At 37.2% G+C, this 19,957-nt stretch overlaps 1 protein-coding gene across 2 annotated transcripts in view; it reads right to left on the bottom strand.

Annotated features, from left to right (window-relative positions):
• Positions 1–2,441: 2,441 nt before the first annotated feature.
• MYSM1 (Myb like, SWIRM and MPN domains 1) overlaps positions 2,442–19,957 on the bottom strand; it is a 37,736-nt gene continuing 20,220 nt past the window's right edge. For both annotated transcript variants that reach the window (XM_010958377.3, XM_074376391.1), the window contains 10 exons: positions 19,822–19,899; positions 18,277–18,365; positions 15,716–15,770; positions 15,276–15,326; positions 14,488–14,562; positions 13,692–13,880; positions 13,098–13,230; positions 8,909–9,014; positions 8,674–8,731; positions 2,442–7,646 (listed from right to left, as the gene is read on the bottom strand). In XM_010958377.3, the coding sequence (XP_010956679.2) occupies positions 7,479–7,646; positions 8,674–8,731; positions 8,909–9,014; positions 13,098–13,230; positions 13,692–13,880; positions 14,488–14,562; positions 15,276–15,326; positions 15,716–15,770; positions 18,277–18,365; positions 19,822–19,899 (1,002 nt within the window). In that variant the 3' untranslated portion in view covers positions 2,442–7,478. The remainder of the gene's footprint in view (positions 7,647–8,673; positions 8,732–8,908; positions 9,015–13,097; positions 13,231–13,691; positions 13,881–14,487; positions 14,563–15,275; positions 15,327–15,715; positions 15,771–18,276; positions 18,366–19,821; positions 19,900–19,957) is intronic.

Here is a 19,957-nt window from a genome sequence, read left to right as displayed (position 1 = left end):
TTGACTGTGTGACTGGGCAAGTTGCTTCAAGGACCTAAGTTTCTATTAGAAATAGGATGACTCTAAGTCTAAACATTTCAAGGTCTTTTCAAACTTTAAGATTGATTTGAATAGGATATGTTCTCCATTTTCTTTTAATATTAGGGCTCTGGCACAGTTTAAAGCCCATCTGAAGATGAATTCATAACATTTTATAAAACCAACCCTGGCCATCATACCAGAGATGGCTGGTCACTAACAAAGACTCATGTTCTCCTCCACATTGTAGAATCTTGTGAAGCCACTGCCCAGTCAGCAGCCCCTCTCTGCATACAGGTGAGACCGCATGACTAATTCTTGCCAAAGAAACGTGAGCAAAAATGATGCGTTGACTCTAAGCCAAGGGACACATCAAGTGTGTGATCGTCTGTCCTCTCTTTCACCTGTCCTCAAGTGGATGACACCTGGGCTACCTGGAGTCACGAGATGACAGAGCCACATGTGAAAGGAACCTAGGTACCTGAATTACCGACTGCAATCCAGCTGCCCAGGAGAGCCATCCAAGCAGAACACCTGCAGTGCACTCTGTGTGAGAAACAAACCTACCGTGTTAAGGCACTGATTGGGGATGTTTCATCACAGCAGCTAGCTTTAATTATCCTGACATACTCTCCAACTCCATGACGTTGCAATCTAATTGGAGATATTGCATAAAAGGAAGCTCTCCTTCTACCCACCTCTCCCTTTCTCTGGGGGTGGGCAGGGAGGATTAGGCCATTTATTGTTAATGTTTTGTGATTAGGGAGATAGTTCTGTTCTGAAAAAGGTCTTATCAAGACTTCCTTTAAACTGTTAAATTTTGTTACGCAAAGGGTATCTGATGTGGACAGTCTTCTGGTTATTGATGGTTGAAGATGTCACATTTACTGTTGAGTATATCAGGTGTTTTGGGGACAAAAGAAAGTTCAATAACCACTAATCTGTATACAATGAACTAAGCACTTGACTTGCTTTCAGAAAGTGTCCAATTCTCCTGCATTTTGAGGTGAACTTGTTAGTGGGGGAAGGTGGGAGAGGAATCGTTGATTATACCACTAACAGGTACCAGGGTTCTTAATTGATAAGGCTTGTTTTTGATAGCAGGAAATATATGGAAAGCAAAAGCAAGTTTTTTATTTAGCTGTATCTCTCTGCAAATACTAACAATATTTTACTGAAGTTACTTGCATTCTATGGGAAGATAATTGAGAATCAGTGACGCAGAAACACATCAGCAACAGTAAGAAAAACCATTATTACAGTACAAATAGGATTGTGGGACAGCGCTGCTTTGGAGCCATAGGCTGAGTATGATGCAGGCCACCCACTATCAGAAAATTACAGCAAATGCTTAATTAGCAAGACTCCGTAACAGCTATACAGAGGAATAAAATTCCAATGGAATAAAATTCCAATGAAATAAATGCCTCATGAAATTAGAACTCTTAGGATTTTATTATACTTTGCCACCTAAATTATTTTCGTTTAGGAGCCTGAAATCAAATTGGTTCTGTAAACAAGATGATGAACGTGGCTGTACCATGAGGAAAATTAGCTTGTGAAAACTGAGTTTTTCCTGCAGATACTAACAAAATTTAAAGGGTACATAGATCTTGATCTAGCAATTCAGCGTCTAAGAATCTATTCAGAGAAGTATTAAGTGTGCAAAAAAAAAATTTAAGTTCAGCAGTTGAAACCTGATCAAATTAATTACGGCAAATCTGTACTACAGAATGCTACACACCACCTGCCAAGAATGAATAGATGTTTATGTGCTGACATGGAAAGAAGTCCTCAATGAATGAATAGAAATGGAAAATCCATACAGAAGTCTGCCCCTTGTTCTGTGGTTTTTCAATTGATAGGTTTTGCATATGCTAGAAAACAAGGCCTGGAATGTTAAAGACCAGTTAATGAGTTAATCGTAAGGTAAGGTTTTTCTCTTAAGTTCTACCTTCTGTATTCTTAGTTGACTGAATGTGAATTACCTTCATAATTAACATCTTCGTATACTCTACCCTCTGGCCAAAGATTCACCATTCTCTCTTCTTCATTCCTCACCTCCGTGCCTATGCTAAGGTCACTTCTCTCTAGAACATTTTCCCCAAATGTCACTTAACCAAACCCTGTCGGTCTGTTTAAAGGCACTCTCTGTTGAGAATTATTGCTCATTAGTTGAAACACCTCTCACCTTGAAGTCTTACAGGCATTTATAATCAGTTCCATTTTGTATCTCAGTGTCTTAGCCACCTATGTCAGGTTTTATGTGTTTCCCACTTATTAGGTAACAGGATTGTTGTGGAAAGAAACCAAGACATACTCATCTCTGTGCCCCTACAATGCTCAACAAGTGTTTGCTGAATTAATGGGGCACTGACTGCAATTCAATGTGTATGCTGCTAATCGTTTTTAGTAAGAGAACAAATGATTTACCACTTTATTTTCAAAATTTCATTTATACAGAATCTTCAGAATGTTTCCCTTTAATTTTCACAAGATAAAACCCAAAGCTTAAAATCTGGTATTTTATGTCACAGTTAAGAACAGGGAGGAGGGTTCAATCATTCTGAGGAAAAGCTTTCATAACTGTACAAACATTGATATTTACAGTATTTTTAATATGGATACAGACAACATGGAATCATATTTAAATGTACAAAATAGTCTAAATCATAATATTGTATCACAGAACATTCCAAAATTCAAACTAATAAAAGAAATCCATAAACACTGATAACATTTGGGGAAAACAGCAACAGTTTTACCAATAATCATAGTAAACTTATACATAAGACACAATTTACACATCAGAACTACAGATTTAAAGATATATATGACCTGTCTGAATCATGCTAGAATCTAAATACTACTTTGTAATTCATAGGTTGAAGCAAATGTTCTGTAGTAACCTCTGAAACAGGAATACAAACTATAAAATCATATTTGTCATACTTAATTGCTAAGAGAGTACTCCAGGAAACACCGAGGACAGCAGATCAGGCTTCATTTTTTGTTTTTTGTCTTGGCTGAAATTAAAGTTCTTGTGAATATAGTCCTAAATACAGACAAAGGGATAAAATGAAACCACCCATCATCATGAGTTATTTTACCTTCTCAGACGTAGTTTGGTACAGAGGCCCTGGCAAGATCACAGCTTCTCTGGGGCACAGTCACTTTCTCCTGATTTAGGGGGATAACATATTTATTCTTTGCCTTGTTCCAGAAAAGGATTTAAGGTAAGATTTAGAAAACATCAGAAAGCAAAAATTATAGGTTAAATGAAAAACAGAGTTTGAGGCAACAACACACACAAAATTATTTAAGAAAAAGTCAGGAATTAAGCAAAAACATATTACATTATTCTCCAGTGATTTTCCGGAAATATTGCAAAATATGGTATTAATTTGTAAGAAAACTATTAAACTACTAGTGCACCGGTGATGTAGATCACATTTCTTTCTTAAATTTTGTATTAACCCTGATGGAGCAGATGATGATACAAATGTATGTGCTTTGTTCTTTGTGCTTGTGTGAAAAAGGTTTTCCTAAATGTCATAATGTGTGACTCTAAATTTAGTTTCCAGCTATGGCCAGAGGAAAGTATAGGTTAAAAAAAAAAAAAACCCAGCAAATTTGGGTACCCTGACTTAATTTCTATGAAGAAATTCATCAAATGGATGCCCGCTGGTGACCTGAGGATGGGCAGCTACCTTCCAGGTGGTCGGCTGTCACCTGGGGCATCCTGACTGCGTCAGTTCCTCCAGATCCCTCAGCTCACTTCATCAGGACCCAGCAAGAGAAACGGGAGAAGGTGAACTGAAGAGCAGGAGGCCCGCCCAGGTTGGCCTGCTGGGCCCCGGTCTCAGCTGCTGCCCAGATGGTCTGCAGCCACGGCCCTCACCCCACTCCTGGGGTGAGGCCAGTTATGGAGAGAAGGCTGGGGCAGCACGTCAGCTTCTGGGAAATATGAATGGGTCTGTTCATCTCTATTCTTCAGGCCCTGCTTTCAACGCATGACAGAATGAAGGACCTTGTACCTACATCCTGAGAGGTAAGAAGTGGAGGGAACGGGGATGAAGAAAAGGGCTTGAGGGAAATGAAACGCAGGAAGAAAAGGCGACAGGACACGTGGCATGTGTTTCAAAACTACAGATTAAAAATCAGAACAAAATATCTACCTGAACACTAAAAGCAGCCACTAAGGCCTCTTTCTTTTAGGGATGAATGGTCCCAAGTAATACTCCTGAATGTTGGTCAGGTCAGTAAAGAATGAAGTTCAAGTCTATGGATCTGAGGCTGCAGGAATCGCAGGGTTACTGGCCAAGCCCCCAGGGTCTGAGGGAGGCTTCCAGGGGATAGGGCAGTGATGCCACTCCCCCAGCACCCCCTTCAGAGTATGGGCAGGGCCAGCTTGTCTGCTAGGCACCATGAGACCCACAATACTTTTAGAGACCCACAAAAAAGTTTTAATTTTTTTTAAATTCATAAGAAAAAAACCCAAACTTTTAGAATGAAGTGTTTATATATAATATTAAATTCACTTTATATGAATGCAATTCTAACATGTTTTAAATTTTTATGGAAGAAGAGGCCCGAGAAGGCAAAACTACCTAAGGCTCTTGAAAGTCATAATGCAGCTCTGAACACAGGGCCAGTGGGTCGGGGAGGGGGAAGGAGCATCTGGTCTTGTGGATCTTATTCCACTGATTTTTCTTTTTTTGAATGTTACTTTGAGGTTTGATTTTTAAAGAGAGTTAAGCCTGATGTTGGCGAATTGTGGCCATTCCCACTAGCTAAGATGGGGATGGGGGGAAGCAAACTCATTATTGTGCAATATAAGAACCAAATCAGGATGAAGAGATTTGGGTGTTTTCAAGTCCTATCTCCACCCTGTGAACATTAGCAGAGGCAGGCCTTCCTCTGAGACCCTGCCTACGGAGCTTCCTGCGTGACCCTGCCACTAGGTTTCCTCTGTCTTCTCCAACTGCCCCCAGCAGGCCAAGATCGGCAATGACAGGAATGTGGGCACCTGTTGCAAAAATGTTTTAAGAACATAAGAGAAAAGGAGAATGAATGAGGGAGAAGGGGAGGAAAACATCACAGATTTTAATGTACTAATATTACATGATCCAAAAAATGGGGAAGGACTTATACTAAAATGTTAACTGTGGTTTTCTAGATAGTAGGATAGAGATATTTTTGTTTTAAAAAAATTTTTATAAGATAAATGTACTTGTATCATCCAAAAAAAAAAAAAAAGAAAAACCACTCAGCAAGTATTAATTTAAAAATTGTGCTCTCGAAGCTCTAAACCCTGAGCTCTCCCATCTGAGTTCCTCACAGTATGGCTTAGGTTAGTAAGTGTGGTTGACCACCAGCATGCAGAAGACCCAGATTTGAGAACAGAACTTTTAACAATTTCCTCTCTTTTCCATTCCCAAGTTCATCCATAATATAGGAAAATGTCAATCAAGAAAGCTAATTAATACTGTTTTCCAGGCTCTGTTTCCAACATACATGGAAGGCAGTTTGTCAAAAGGACATACAAAGGAGTACAAAGGAATGAATTACTACCTTTTGCAGAATCAGACTTTCTGCCCTTGAATTACAAGCGAAGAGCCTGAGGTCCAGAAGGTTAAGTGATTTTATCACTGTCACAACAAAGCTGGTAACAGAATCAGGGGAAAAACTCAGGTTTCCTGATTTTGGGTCTTACAGCATTTTTAACCCCAGTCTCAGAAGTAACTGCTTTGTAAGTTATGTTTCACTGTTTATCCTAAATGCATATGGAAAAATGGAAAATACTAACACTTTTCTTTAAAAACATTTGTAATTTGGGAAATGTACCATCTCAAAATATAAGTTTCAGGCGAGCAGTCCAACAGTTAAAATGAATCATAAGATTTTAGACTTGGAATGATGCTAGGAAGATAATTTAGATGCAGTTATACAAGAATTTAGGACCCCAGAAGGAAACTATATCCCCCCAAATCACAAGGTTGGACCAAGACCCAGGTCATCCAAAACTGGCTCACTGCTCCTTCCAATACTGACTTATTTTCCTTGATATTCATTAAACCAAAAAAGGTAGAAGTACAGAATTATACCAAGATTAGATGTAATAAAACTGTTATTAGTAAGAATGCGTGGAGAATGGATATTTGTCAATTCTATAGTTAATAAACTCAAATCTATCAGAATAAATCAGGTAGCATGAATGCTTTCATCTGAAAATGTACTTAAATGTAAATCAAAATTTTTAGTTTTATGATTGTTTGAAGCTGATGGAAGACCTTTCAGTATCTCAGGCTCATGCATTTGAAAATAAATTTTAAAGGTCTGCAAGTCTCTGGAGCAGGGTTTAGAAGATAATGACCATCAACTTGTTTTTTGTGAGGCTCATGCGCTAAGAATGGTTTTATGTTTTTAAAGGGTTGCAAAAAAATACAGAGAAGAATGTCTGATAGAGACAGTATGTGGTCTGCAAAACCTCAGTTACTGACTAACTGCCCCTTTACACAGGAAGTTTGCTGACCTCTGCTCTGGATTCAGCAAGTATATGAAACTTGGCTGAGTATATATAATATATCCCGAAAGGATTTTTTTGTTTTTAAAATTAAATCTCTGATTTATTTAAACTTTACTGTAATTTGCCTCTTTCCCCCAATAGCAGGTAGTAGGGAAAAAAAAAAAAACTAGTTTAAGAGTTATAATTACCTGTGTTCTGGCTTTATCACACACAAACGTCAGTGGACACATAGTTCAGGCTCATTATTTTATGTATCTAAAACCCATACAAAATGTTTCAGACAGCTGAGAAAATGGTATATCCTATAGTAGTGCTGTTATAAACTAAAATGGAAGCAAATATCTGTAATTTAAAAATTGGTAATTTGATTCTCTCCTTTGGGTCTCTTCTCCATTAGGACTTTCTCCTGATGCCTCCGCTGGCCTCCCATAGCATGTTGTTACATTTATTAAACCAGCAGTTCTCAGCCATGTTAATCACCTCAGTGACCACTCACTCACATCTCATCTGCAACCATAAACAAGCCTCATCAAAACACATGAAAAGAATGGAAGTGCTCCTAACGAGACACGAGATACCCAAACTGAAATGACTAGTCTGGGGAGAAGTAAAAATTAGAGACACATTCCACGTATCCACCTTAAGACAGCAGTGAGGCCGCCGCTCTGCAGTCCCCGGGCCTGACTGCTAGCCACAGCGGACCAGGCACTAGGGCAGACCCTGCTTCAGCACAACACTCTGATAACCACCACGTGCGAACAAGTCCATCTCCTTCTTGTCACATGGTATATGTGGCAAAGTTTGGATTTCGTGAACTAGCAAAAAAATGATAAAGCTGTGCCATTGTTAACTAACTTACAGTAATTTCAAGGCTATAATTTTGGAAGTAGGATCAACTGTGTCAAGATTAAAATGTCTTACTTTAAAATAATTACATTAACAATTCCTTTGGTCCCACAGTACAGTTCTCTTCGGCCACTCCATTCTCTGGCTTGCTTTTGTAATTGGAAAGGAATAAATTTTCTATTTGAGTCAAGAATTCTTCAGCAATGAAGCAATTGGTCACTTTGCTCAGAGTTTTCCTCAGACACTCCAAAAGCTAGTGGAAAAGAAAAGTTTTATATTTAAATACACAAAAAGTGTAAGAAGAGGGTCGGCATTACTATTATTATTTTAACCCTTTCCAAACCTCCCATTTTCTAATGCTCAAATGAGAAATGTCTTCCTTACATGTGGCTGAGGATAAATTTGTGTTCAGTAAACGTGAAGCGGAAACATAGGAAGCCACTCTGAGGAATGTTTAGGTTCCTTTCTGACTTTATCAACCTCTCAGATTGTATGGAGGATGCTTCTACTCTGGACAAGTTTGTGACTCTGCTTCTTTTTTTAGTAGTTTTATTTACAAAACGAAAGAATTCTAGAGGGTAAAAGTCTATGTACACATGAATACAGGACTCTACCATTTTAAAATCAGGATGCTAGAGGCTATTTCCTGGGAAATGTTCATATTAATCTTCTAACAGAACAAAGAAAAAGTGGCTATAACAGAAGGGGGTAAAAAATATCAAAAAAGAAACAATATATTTAGATTTTCTATTTCCAAATTGTTACCCCAAAAAAAGAAAAAAAAAAGAAAGACGAATGTTGCCAGTCTACTAGTCTTAATTCCTTATACTCATAGATATAAAACTAGAAGTGAAATAGAAGAATTCAAGACTCTTACTTCCTACCAGAAAGTTAAATAAAGTGACCATTTAAATTTAATTGTTAGATTTATACTACCATTCTCAAAAATGATCAATTGTGAAAGCTAAATGCAAACAGGGTGCTTTTGAATTTAATAAAATGAGAAAAGTGTTCTCCATTGTGTATAATAATAATCTAAGAAATTTTTCAGCCAGCACTGACAAATTTATTCTAAAATAGTATTATTCCTATATGCCAGCATGAGCAAAAAAACACATTACTAATTATCTCCTAGAAATTAATTTTAGAAAAGAAAAAGCAATAAAGGAAATACACAGAAAATGTATCCACAAAGTGCTAGGCATCATGGGAAAACACATCCAGATGAACAGCTTTAGAATCTGTGAACAATGAAACCAATTAAAAAGAAGGCAGCTTACTTTCTGCAAACAAGTCAGGTCAGAATCCCGGTGAAAGATTTTATCCATGGGGACACTGCTGTGGGAAGCAACATGAAAACAACCCGATGAAACAAACAGTATAAATGAATCAGTTCTGTAATAAACTATCAGTGATGCCATACATCACGATTTTAGATTTGACTTGGGTTTTCTCTAAAACCAGTTTAATGAGAAACACTACAGATGTGCAACCACCTCAAACCACAGCTCATACCTCCGGGATAGCCTGTATTTTTCTATTATCCATCTTGTCTTTTCAAACACTAATCCCCACCGAGGTTCTTCTAACATCTGTTGTACTTCAAATTTGTAAGGTAAACCTAGAAAAGCAAAAAGAAGCACACTTTTACCGACTATTTCTTAAACCTCCAATCTCCCTTTAATTACTTAAAATTCCCTTCAGTGTTTTTAGTCACAGCTTGGCACACCAGCTAAACAGCACTTTGAACATAGTGGGCATTTATTAAATATGCATTGCCTGGCTGAACTTGGTCCAACAAGCATATTAATGCCAAGCAATTAATAAAGAAAAATAAGAGTGCCATTTGCATGACAGTTCTATGCAAGTAACTGTGACAGGTAAGATGATCACATAATTTATCATTCAAACCAAGAGACTTCTTGAGTGGAAGTGGGCACTGTTAATAGTTGTGCAGAACCGCAGGCTGAAACTGGGACTGACCTAGGCAAACCAAGAAATATTCCATCTCATTGATTTTTTATTTTTCACACAGGTTATCAAGCTTACAGCAATGTTATAAGGTAGGCAGCGTTATTCCTATTTAACAGATAAAACGGGCTGACACAAGTTGAACCTGTTCCAGCTAGTAAAGCGGGAAGAGCTTGGATTTTAAACCCCAGCAGGCCTGCCTGACTTCTGAGCCCACATTCATTCCACCTCCCTATGCGTGGCTAACCTAAGATTAGACAAAGAAGAGGTTTAATTTGGGAAAGGCAGTAACTGCACTTGAGTCATGCTAAACTCTGGAGGAAATGAATCTAAGGGATGAATATCACCTACGTAAGTTAGAAGGAAAAAATACCGAAGGATGAGCTTACTTAGACATTTCTCACATATCCTTCAAAATCCCCATGTAAAATGGTATTTGCTGATTCATCACCAAAGGCCAATACCATAAGAATAATAGTAACACTTATATAATTCTTACTGCCAGGCTTAAGGTGCTTTTATATATGTAAGACCACTTACATGAACTAGCTACCAGTACAGTCCCCAGTTTTTTTTTGGATGAGGACACCCAGTCACAGAGAGGTTAAATAACCTGTTCTTGGACATATGGACACAACTAGTAAGAGGCTGAGCCGGGATCTGAAGCTAGACTGGCTGGCTCAAGTTTTTTTTTTTTTTTTTTTTTAATTGAAGTACTGTCAGCTACAATGTGTCAATTTCTGGTGTACAGCACAATGTCCCAGTCATGTTGAGTTATGTTCTTAACCTTTACATTACACTGCCTCTCAATTGGGTTTCTGCCATCAAAAAGCTTTTTGAGAAAACAAAATGCCAGCAAATCATAAGGCATTAGGAAAAAAAAAATCCTAACTATACTTCCTCACAATGTAAGTGTAATTTGTCAATTTACTCTAAAAAGGATTCCCCCCCAATGTTTTTCAGATGTATGGAAGAAAGGGAGGGAACAGCAAGCCTGATCATAACTGATCTTTCTGCATTTCTCAATTCTCTATTTCATTTCCCCCCTCAAAGAACTTAAGAAGAGTGTCGCATTATGGTACACAGCTATTAAGCAAACTCCTTTTGTGATAATAATCATTTACTTGATATGTTTTGATTGCCTACTAAGCACAGACAACAGCCATAATCGTAACTACCTATTTTAGACCTATTATTTACTAAGCACTCGACATACGTTGCCAACAGTCTTTACAATCCCCCTGTAAGCAAGGTAATAATTTTCTCTCATTTTACAGATGTGGCAAAGGAGAACAAGAGGGTTAAGTAACCTGCCCAAGGTAAAATAAATAATGAATGTCAGAGCTGGGATCTGAGTCAGGCAAGGAACTCCTCCTAATAAAAGTAAAAAATGAGACTAAAAGAGTGGTAAATGCATTTTCAGTCTGCGCTTATAAAAAAAACACGTTATATAGTTCTAAGAATATTTTCTAAGTTAAAAATATGGCACTAAACCAGTAAAAACTTCCTTTTGTACTGATTATTTTTATCTACTATAACATCAGAATATAACTAATCACTAAGTATATTTCCTGCTACAAGTAGAGAAAATAACCATTAGAGATGTTAGGTATGTAGGTTGGGTACATACCTAACAGAGGGGGGAAAAATGAATGAATAAATGAACAAAGGACTCAAAGTACTGTAACACAAGGTATCCCATGGCTTCTAGAAAATTTTAATTCTTGAGCCAGAGGGTTTCTAAGAGGAGCAAAGGGAAGAACCAAAGATTAAGACCTAATAAGCAGTGGTAAGGCCACACAAGGGGCAGCTCTGCCCGAGAGAGCTTTCTGCAATGATGACAGTGAAATACAGGTGTGCTGCCTGATGGTAGCTGATGCAAGCACCCAGCACTGTGCCTCTAAGCTTTTGAGTGAAATTTTCCCATTTGGGGTAGTTTCTTCACAAACATGTGCTAGTCTGTATCTTGCTAAATACTAAATTTGAACCTTCTACGAATCTCTGGAGTTTGTTATCTAAGCGGCTTTCTGCTCTCTGGTACTCTGTTTTGCAAATTTAGTTGCCCTGGTCTCCCTGGTCTCACCTCCTCCACCTCAACTCAGAGTCTACCAAGTTCTGGATGGGTTTCTTCTCCTTGTGCCACACCTGGCAGCTCTTTTAAGTCAATAAACTGGGGTAATCTGGGCTCATTTCATTTGTTTCCCATCTCTCAGCAATAGTATTTCTTCACTGCCTGAGGTTATATCCTAAGTACCATTGTTTTATATATTTTGTCCAGTTTTCTGGTAGTTTCAGACAGGTCTCTGTTATTTCATTTTGGCCAGAAGTGGGATTCTAGGAACTGAATTTTAAATTTCATTTAATTTAATCATTTGTAAGTAGCTACTTATGACCGTTTTAGTCAGCATCAGAGTAGAAGTTCACTCCTAAAATCTAGCAAACTGATATTAGAACATGATTTAAATTGATAACAAATTAATTGTGATTCTGCCTTTTGTAACTTCCTGTAAAATTATACTGGGGTAAAGAATGATGTATATGTGCTATGTTCAAAATGGGCATTTTAGACTAAAGTTAATGTCAATACTATCCATCCGATAAAGACCTACAGAGCAATGACCATTTCCAAGGTACCAGGCAATTGATTAGGTGCTGCTGGGGATACAAAGTCAAGGAAGATAAAGCTTCTGCTCTTTGGGGCTCACAGTTTAGTGAGACAGGCTAAAGAGATAAATTACATTAAAAGACAAAAATGACCATGAAGGCAGGAAACAAGTGTTGCACAAAAGATAAAGCACGGAGTTCAAGGGGTCTATACCAAAGAGAGGGCATCTGAATGGCATTATTAAGAATGAGAAAGTAATTTATTAAACATTCATTTAGTACCTATTTTATGCCAGGCCCTGTGCTAGAAACTGAGGATACAAAAGTGAGTACAAGATAATATCTACCATCAAGGAGCTTATGAGCTAATGGGGAAGAGGATAACGTAGACAGTATCCAGAGAGGACAGTGAATTAGAGTGGCAGTCAGGATGGAGAGAGAACATCCTAGCGATGTAACTGTCTCCTCTAATCGTTTCCTTTCCATCCACACTCCCTTCTTACACTCCCCTCCTCTTCCAGTCTACTTTTTCCTAGACTACTTTTCCTAGTTTGCTACACTAATTCCCTATCCTGCCAGAGTAGACTGGACCAGGTGGACATAAATCCCAAAGGAAGCAAGTCAGATGGTGAGTTAAACCAACCAATTCTCTCTTGAAGTAGAATAGAAACTAAGAGATATAAAAATAGTCAGGCATTGTTGAGCCGAAACTGGGAGGTCGTGGCGAGATGGTGGTAGGGTGGTCATCATTCTTTTTATTTATTTATTTTTTTCATTTGAATGCCATCGCAGAGAAAGCAAGTCTGCATTTATCAAAAATTTTCAAGAGAACAGAGACTTTGCCTATTTTGCTTACAGCAGTGTCTCCAGGACCTAACTTTCTCCAGGGTGTAATCCTTTTGCCTAGTAGCCCTGGTAACACAGTGGAGACTTAAAGCTAGAAGGAAATAATAGAAGTTGAAATAGGGTGGCTGCACTACATGGTATGCAAACAGTGACTCCCTAGTTGAGGACACAAACTTTTCTATCAAATTGTTTTGTGTAGGTATAAATTCTATGATTTATAGGATTCAAAAAAAAAAAAAAAAAAGGTAGAAATAGGAGGAAGTTGTGTTTGTTGAAAACTTACGATAAGAGCCATCTGGGCTAATTTCATCACTTATAACCAGGCAGGTAATCTGAGAATAAGGTAAAGGATTATTTCGATTATAAGGACTAACAATCATTCCAATGAACTTTGCACCACCTCTGGAGAAGTAACTCTACAATTAAAAAAAAAAGTATAATTAGTTTCAACTACATATATTTAAAAGTATTTACCCATACCAACATTTTAAACATCTAACAGAGGAAATGGGAATGCAAATCTGTGTTAAAAATTTTACATCTAAACAACAACTAAATTAAATGTCTTTTACATTCATTCAATACCCTAAATTTTTCAGGCCCAAACACATTCAATCCAACCCAAAAAGATCACCCAGCCTAGTTCTAGTTGTTCTCACCATCTTTAAAGGTGCTGGGAAGAATCATCACTGTTTCTTTGATGGTTTGTCTATATTAAGCAAAAGAGCTGATTTTCTAAATGTTTAAAGAAATATATATTACTCTTGTAATCACTTGCTAGAAATGGTAAAAGTATATTTATTTAATAGAAAACAGTGAGAGAGGAGAGAATGTGCAATTATGTACAGAATACACATACAAAGACCTATAAACACACCTGGTATTTGGCTTGAGTGTCAATATCTCGTAAGGAAGGATTAGGGTCAAAGGCAGGATGAGAATGATACCATCCAATAACACTGTAGCCCCTGACAGCCAAGGTCTCCGAGGCCTGTGTCTGTGAGACAGGGTCCATCTCACACTGCAGTCCTGTACTCAGGCTGTTGCACGGTTCTGCTGCACAGACCTGTAAAGGATTAATCCTTACATGATTACACTGAAATCCTGTTATTTCTATACTTCATTGTTTTAGTCTCTCATACACAGATACAGAAACTTTTTAAAGCCAAGCCTTTTATTTGCCTATATGAGAGGCAGCCTTTAACCTGCAAATGAAGTACTCTCCAAAAGTGGGACTGCATGCTAGGAACTCAAAGTCTATTTTTCTACTCAAACAAGTTAAGTGTTAGTTTTCCAGGTCAGCCCATGTAATATCTGTACTAACACAGTCTTTCCATGATGCCTATTATTTATGATAATAATTACTAGAGAATGGTGTACACCAAGTTTCAGCTATAAGCACAGGTTTCCCGGCCCCTTAGGAGGTGAAGCTTTTTACTGGTGAAGGCAACGAGGCACCAAGGCCTGGCAGCATTCCCTCTTTCTCAGTGGTAAAAGGAAACAGGTGCTCAATATACGGAATGTTTAGTCACCTCTAGGAATATAGAACTTTCTACATTTGCATATTCTCACTAATATCATAAAGTCTATGTGTTAATTATATCCACTGAAATCTATAAAAATATTTGGTATGGCAGACTAAATAACTTAAAACATTTTAAGAGAGAACTTACTTCAACTATCTTATCAGGTTCTGAGTATCTTCCTCCTAAAAGACCAATCACTTCTGCCATAGAAACGTGAGCATGCTGAAAGGCAAACAAGGCAGACTTAGCCCAAACACACAAACCCACCTGACAAAAAACCAGGACAAAGGCCACTTATCAGAGGAGAGGCATTTCCAAGTGTGGTAATTATGCTTTTCTAAAATAAAGTAGCGTAGTAGAGGAGCCAGATGCCAGGCTCAGCACTTAGGGACTTAAGATTTTAGATCTATCTTCACTGCCGGCTGAGAAGCTTTGGACCAAACATTCAAACACTCTAAGATGCCATTTTTTTACTTATAAAATTGAAGACACCATTTGCTCTCCCTACTGAGAAAAGGTATCATAAGGATAGAGTAAAAATCACACTGGGTCCACCACAGAAAAACACCATAAACGCGTGTACATACAACTACTGGAGGTCTTGGGAGCTTAGTGCAAAACAAGGAGCCTCCAAACTAAGAGTTGAGCTTTCCTGCAGTTATCTAGAAGGCAGCAGACAAGGATACCAGGAAATTAAAATAGGGTTAATGATATAAACAGTCTGCAAAAACTCACATTAATTTATTTTCTCTAAAATATGGAAACATGCAATTGTTTGGCTTTTCTCCAAAAGAAAAGACTTATTTTTAGATTCCTTGTAAAAGAGGATAGTTAAGATCCAAAATACACGTCTTCCATACTCTCTCTTATGCCTGCAATAAAAATACACAAGAATAGAAATCAGATAACTAAGTAACACAATATAATATCCTTACCAAATCCATTATTAAAAGTGCTTCTGAAGCCACTTTCACCTGAAATGGCTCCTGAAATATAAAAAAAAAAAAAAGGGGGGGGAGCATAAAAATAGAGATTTCGTTCTTCCCAATTGGAATGTCCACCCTTTCCTCCTTTACCCATCACACCAAGTTCCCACCACCAATCAAGGCTCAGCACAAACCAGACTTTAAAACAAACAAACAAACAAACAAATACATAAATACATAAATATTTATATATAAAATCAAAACCCAAGTATGAAGAAGTTCTTTCTCATTTTCGATCTATGTCACTCATCTGACCATTCGTGTACCTTGCCTTGTCCAACCTTTCATATATACATGCCTTGCATACACAGAAATAGAAGAAATGTTTCATGCCTTTGGGGAGGACAGGAGGACATTATTTGTGGTCATTCAGGGTGCATAAGTAGTACCTGCTTTTCTTCACTGAAAACATTACAAGGTATCAGTTGGAAAGGATCGAATGAGCTGAAAAAGGAAAAAGAAAAAAAAATCATTCCTAATATAATCTCAATAACAAATAATCAAGAAAATGCATTTATTTACAAATTTGAAAATGGTTATCAATAATCTAAACCTAAATTCTGCCTGAGTGAGAAAAATATTAAAGAAGGAGAATTTCTTAGGATAGCCCATACAACCCTTTTGAAGGAAGCACTATTCTTTTGGACTTGATTAAAAATTAGGGAAATGACAGAGCTTTGGGAGAAACTAATTCTGTTGTCTTAATTTCTTTTAATACCCAAAGAGAACACTGAAAGCAGGTTTCAAAAGTTCAGTGAAAATGTAACCCTGACATAAGATAGGAAAGAAAGTTCAAGAAAGATGGAAGTTGCTCAAAAACACTCTGTCAGCACAATAATGTGCTCAGCATAGAGCAGGGACTAAGTATTTGTTGAATGAATAAATGCCAAACAGTTCTGTTAGAGAAATTAATATATATCAAAAGTTCTATGATAAACTCATCTTTTAAAATGAAAAAGTATAAAAAGATGGAAGGAGGGACACCTAAACAAGGTTAGATATAAAAGCATGTGTAAATCTGAAAGAAATGTTAGAAAAGCTTTGACCAGTAAAGAATTGAGGTTTGAGAAAAAATATTTTAAAAGTGTTTTTAGGCTATGTTCAGAGAAAACAAACAAATGAGGAATATATTCATGTTAACAAACTGGGAAAGAGCAGAACTGTTTAGTTCCTATTCTACCAGAGACTTAGTGCTAGGAGAGCAGACACTTTGTTTTGCTGAAAACTGTATTCCCAGTGCCTGTAACAGTGCCTGACACTAGCAGGCTTTCAAAAAGTGTTTGCTGAATGAAGATCTTCAAGTTAGAAAGTGCTTAATCAATGCAAATAAAAAGAAACAAAAGGCCAAGATAGATGAGAAAATAGAAAGAGAGCATATGCATCCCAGAGCACTCTGAAGAGCCCGGATACGAAACCACTGTCAACCTTTCTGAGGAGCTGTAGAGAATGGGAAATTACTGGAGGACTAGGAATAGGCAATTATTGGGCCTGTGTTCAAAACACTCAAAAAGCAGCAGAGGAATTAAATGTTAAATATTGGAAACATTCTAGAAAATATTATTGAACAGCTGATTTGTGAACCTTTAGCAAGTGAAGAGGTGACTACTAAGAATAGTAATGGGTTCATGACAATATATGTCATGGTAAGTCCATTAAACTTCATTTTTGACAGGAATGATCTGCCAGAAACTGGCAGACTCATAAACTCAAATATACTGTTACTGAACGTAAGCAAGACATCTGCTATGATTACTCTTCTGCTTAAGATGAAGAAATATGGGTTAATTGTGGTAATACATAGCTGACTGAACAATGAAGTCTGAAGTTTACATTTACCTCAGTTAAACCTTTGAATCAGTAACCAATGATGGAAAAGGCAAGTTGACTGAAATGTTGATGATGCAAAGCTACGAAGGCTAATGTAAGACAAGTGGACGTGGACTCAAAAAAATCCCAACAAACTGGAAGAATGACTTGAAAATTACAATGTCTCACACTTAGACTCAGAAAATTGAACGTCTGGACACAAGATGAGGGGTCCTAGCTTATGGAAACTTTTTTTTTTATAGTTTATCTCATTTAATTTATCCTCACAACTGTAAGCTTTGATTTTTAGTTTAGAGAAGTGATATATAATGTAATGGTTAGGCATTTAAAGCCTTAATGCCTGGGTTAAATCACACCATCACCACTAACAAGTGTGGGCAAGTTACACAACCTCTTTGTGCCTCTGTTTCCTCATCTATAAAATGGGAATGATTATATTAACTTCTGCATACAACTGTTATGAGGATTACATGAGTTAATATATGTGAAACATAAATGACAGTGTTAACTATTATAATTACTTTATAAATGAGGACCCAAGGCTTATAAAGGCTTTGTGTAACTTACCCAAGGACACACAACTGGTTGAATGTCAGGGCACTTTTCAACTGAAACTAACCAAGTGTCATTCCTGGATATCTTGTTTTAAAAGGGACACTGACAAAACTATAGTCTATTTTGTGGGTCACATGCAGGAAGTGAGTGTCTAGAAAAATCAAGGCATTTAACTTACTTGGTGACCCTTAATGTTACAAGCTATAGATTTTAGATTATTTAAAAAAAAAAAATCTTGCTAACCAGCTAAAGAGAAAGCTAGTCATTTCATGAGTTTACCTGTTCACAATGTCTAGGAAGTTAGATGTGGTCATAAACAAGGCACATTCCAACATATGTTGGATCCTATATTCACTGAATATAAACAAATTAAAACTTTTGTCCAAGGTCTCCCTTGGACAAAATGATTAATAATCATTGAAATAAAAACTTCAAAAAATTTCAGCAGTATTTATAAACTTAATGTGAACAATATAATGTTGCAATATCAGATACTCCTTCCATATATTTTCTAATCATTTATGGTAAATTAAAAAAAAAATCACACTTATATAATCTAACACTATACCTTTTTGTTGGTCTTGGCACTTTTGAAGATTTACCAGGTTTACATTTTTCCTCTTCTCTTCTTCTTGCCAACTCCTCAGCAGAAAGATGCTGAAAAAAAAAACACCCGTTGATCAACCACTGAGAGGCAGAATTAATAAAGACACAACACAGCATAAAGATACAGAGCACAGATTCTGTAGAGAATGCCTAGCTCTGCTACTTACTAGCTGCGTCACCCTGGTCAATGTATTACTAAAGTTTACTGTGTTTCAGTTTTCCTCATCTTTAAAATGGGAACGATACTAGTAATAACAACGTCATGGTGTTATTGTGAAGATTAACTGAGTTAATGTTTGTAAAATACTGATAACAGTGCCCAACATAGTAAGTTCCATATAAATATAAAATGAGTCTCTTTCATTTCATTTCTACTACCAATCTCGCACTCTAGTCCAAATGAACTATATCTCTTTTCCAGAATATGTCTCATATTTTCCCATGTCTGTACCTTTGCTGATGCTACTCCTTCAGCCTGGCATTACCTCATCTACTTTTCCACATTTTGAGATTCTCCTGCTCATCTTTCAAGTCACAGATGAAACACCACAACTTTGAAAATTTTCCTGATCATACCCTTTTGGAGGACCTTATATTTCTTGGGACCAATCTCATGGAACTTACCACACAGGCTTTATCTTTCCTAGTAGAAATGTAAGTTCCCTCTAGGCAGGAACCATGTGTTACTAATTGTTGTGTCTAGAAGAATGCTCAGGTGTGAGGTTGGGGGCAGGGAATGGAGAAGAGAAAAATAAGAGAACTGACATTTATTGAGTAGCTGGTACATGCAAGGCTCATTGAGTACTGAGAATTAGGATCTTCATGTATTTTATTTCATTTATTTCACTTAATTCTCACAGTAATCTTTCAGGAAGGTATTATTATCCATGCTTTATAAATAAAAACCTAGGATTTGGTGCAGTTATGGAGGATAACAAACCCAGAAAGTACACATTCACATATTCTTTCCATCTGAGTGCAATGGCTGTTCACAAATCATATATACACAGAACGTGTGTGTGTGTGCGTGCACGTGCGTGTGCACATGTGTGAACATGTACACACATACATTCACTGCCTATATTTCTTTTTAGGAACATAATTTTCATTAGTAGACATAATACTTTAATATTTGTAATTCAACTTATGTCAAATGCTTGGGACAATATTTTTAATTAGTGTATCAAAACATCATTCGACGACTGTTCACTGAAATCAAGAGGGTATACCAACTCTCTGGCACCATGGCCGATATTCTAGAGCCAGAGATCAGAATGTAGAGACAGATAATCAGAGTTCTGAAAATGAGCCCAAGTCCTAGCTAACTGCATCATCAATACCTTGTACTTTGTTGTTTACTGGTGATTTCTAGGCAAATTAACGTGGGAAAGAGACACACACACACACACACACACACACACATATAATATATGTGACATTATGATATATGAACATACACTGACAAAACAACTTTCACTCTTGAGCCACTTGAAAGGCTCAAAGTTACCTCAAACGTCTGTCCTTCTAAGTCTTTTGCGTCACACCAATTTCCCCATGGATCTCGGACCCTACGTCTCCTCGTACGCTGCGATGAAATTAAAATAAAGCAAAAGGTAACAAGATTAGCTTGGAGAAATCACAGC

Source organism: Camelus bactrianus, chromosome 13, assembly GCF_048773025.1.
Source record: "Camelus bactrianus isolate YW-2024 breed Bactrian camel chromosome 13, ASM4877302v1, whole genome shotgun sequence".
NCBI lineage: Eukaryota > Metazoa > Chordata > Mammalia > Artiodactyla > Camelidae > Camelus > Camelus bactrianus.
This window is presented reverse-complemented; position numbering and strand designations above follow the sequence as displayed.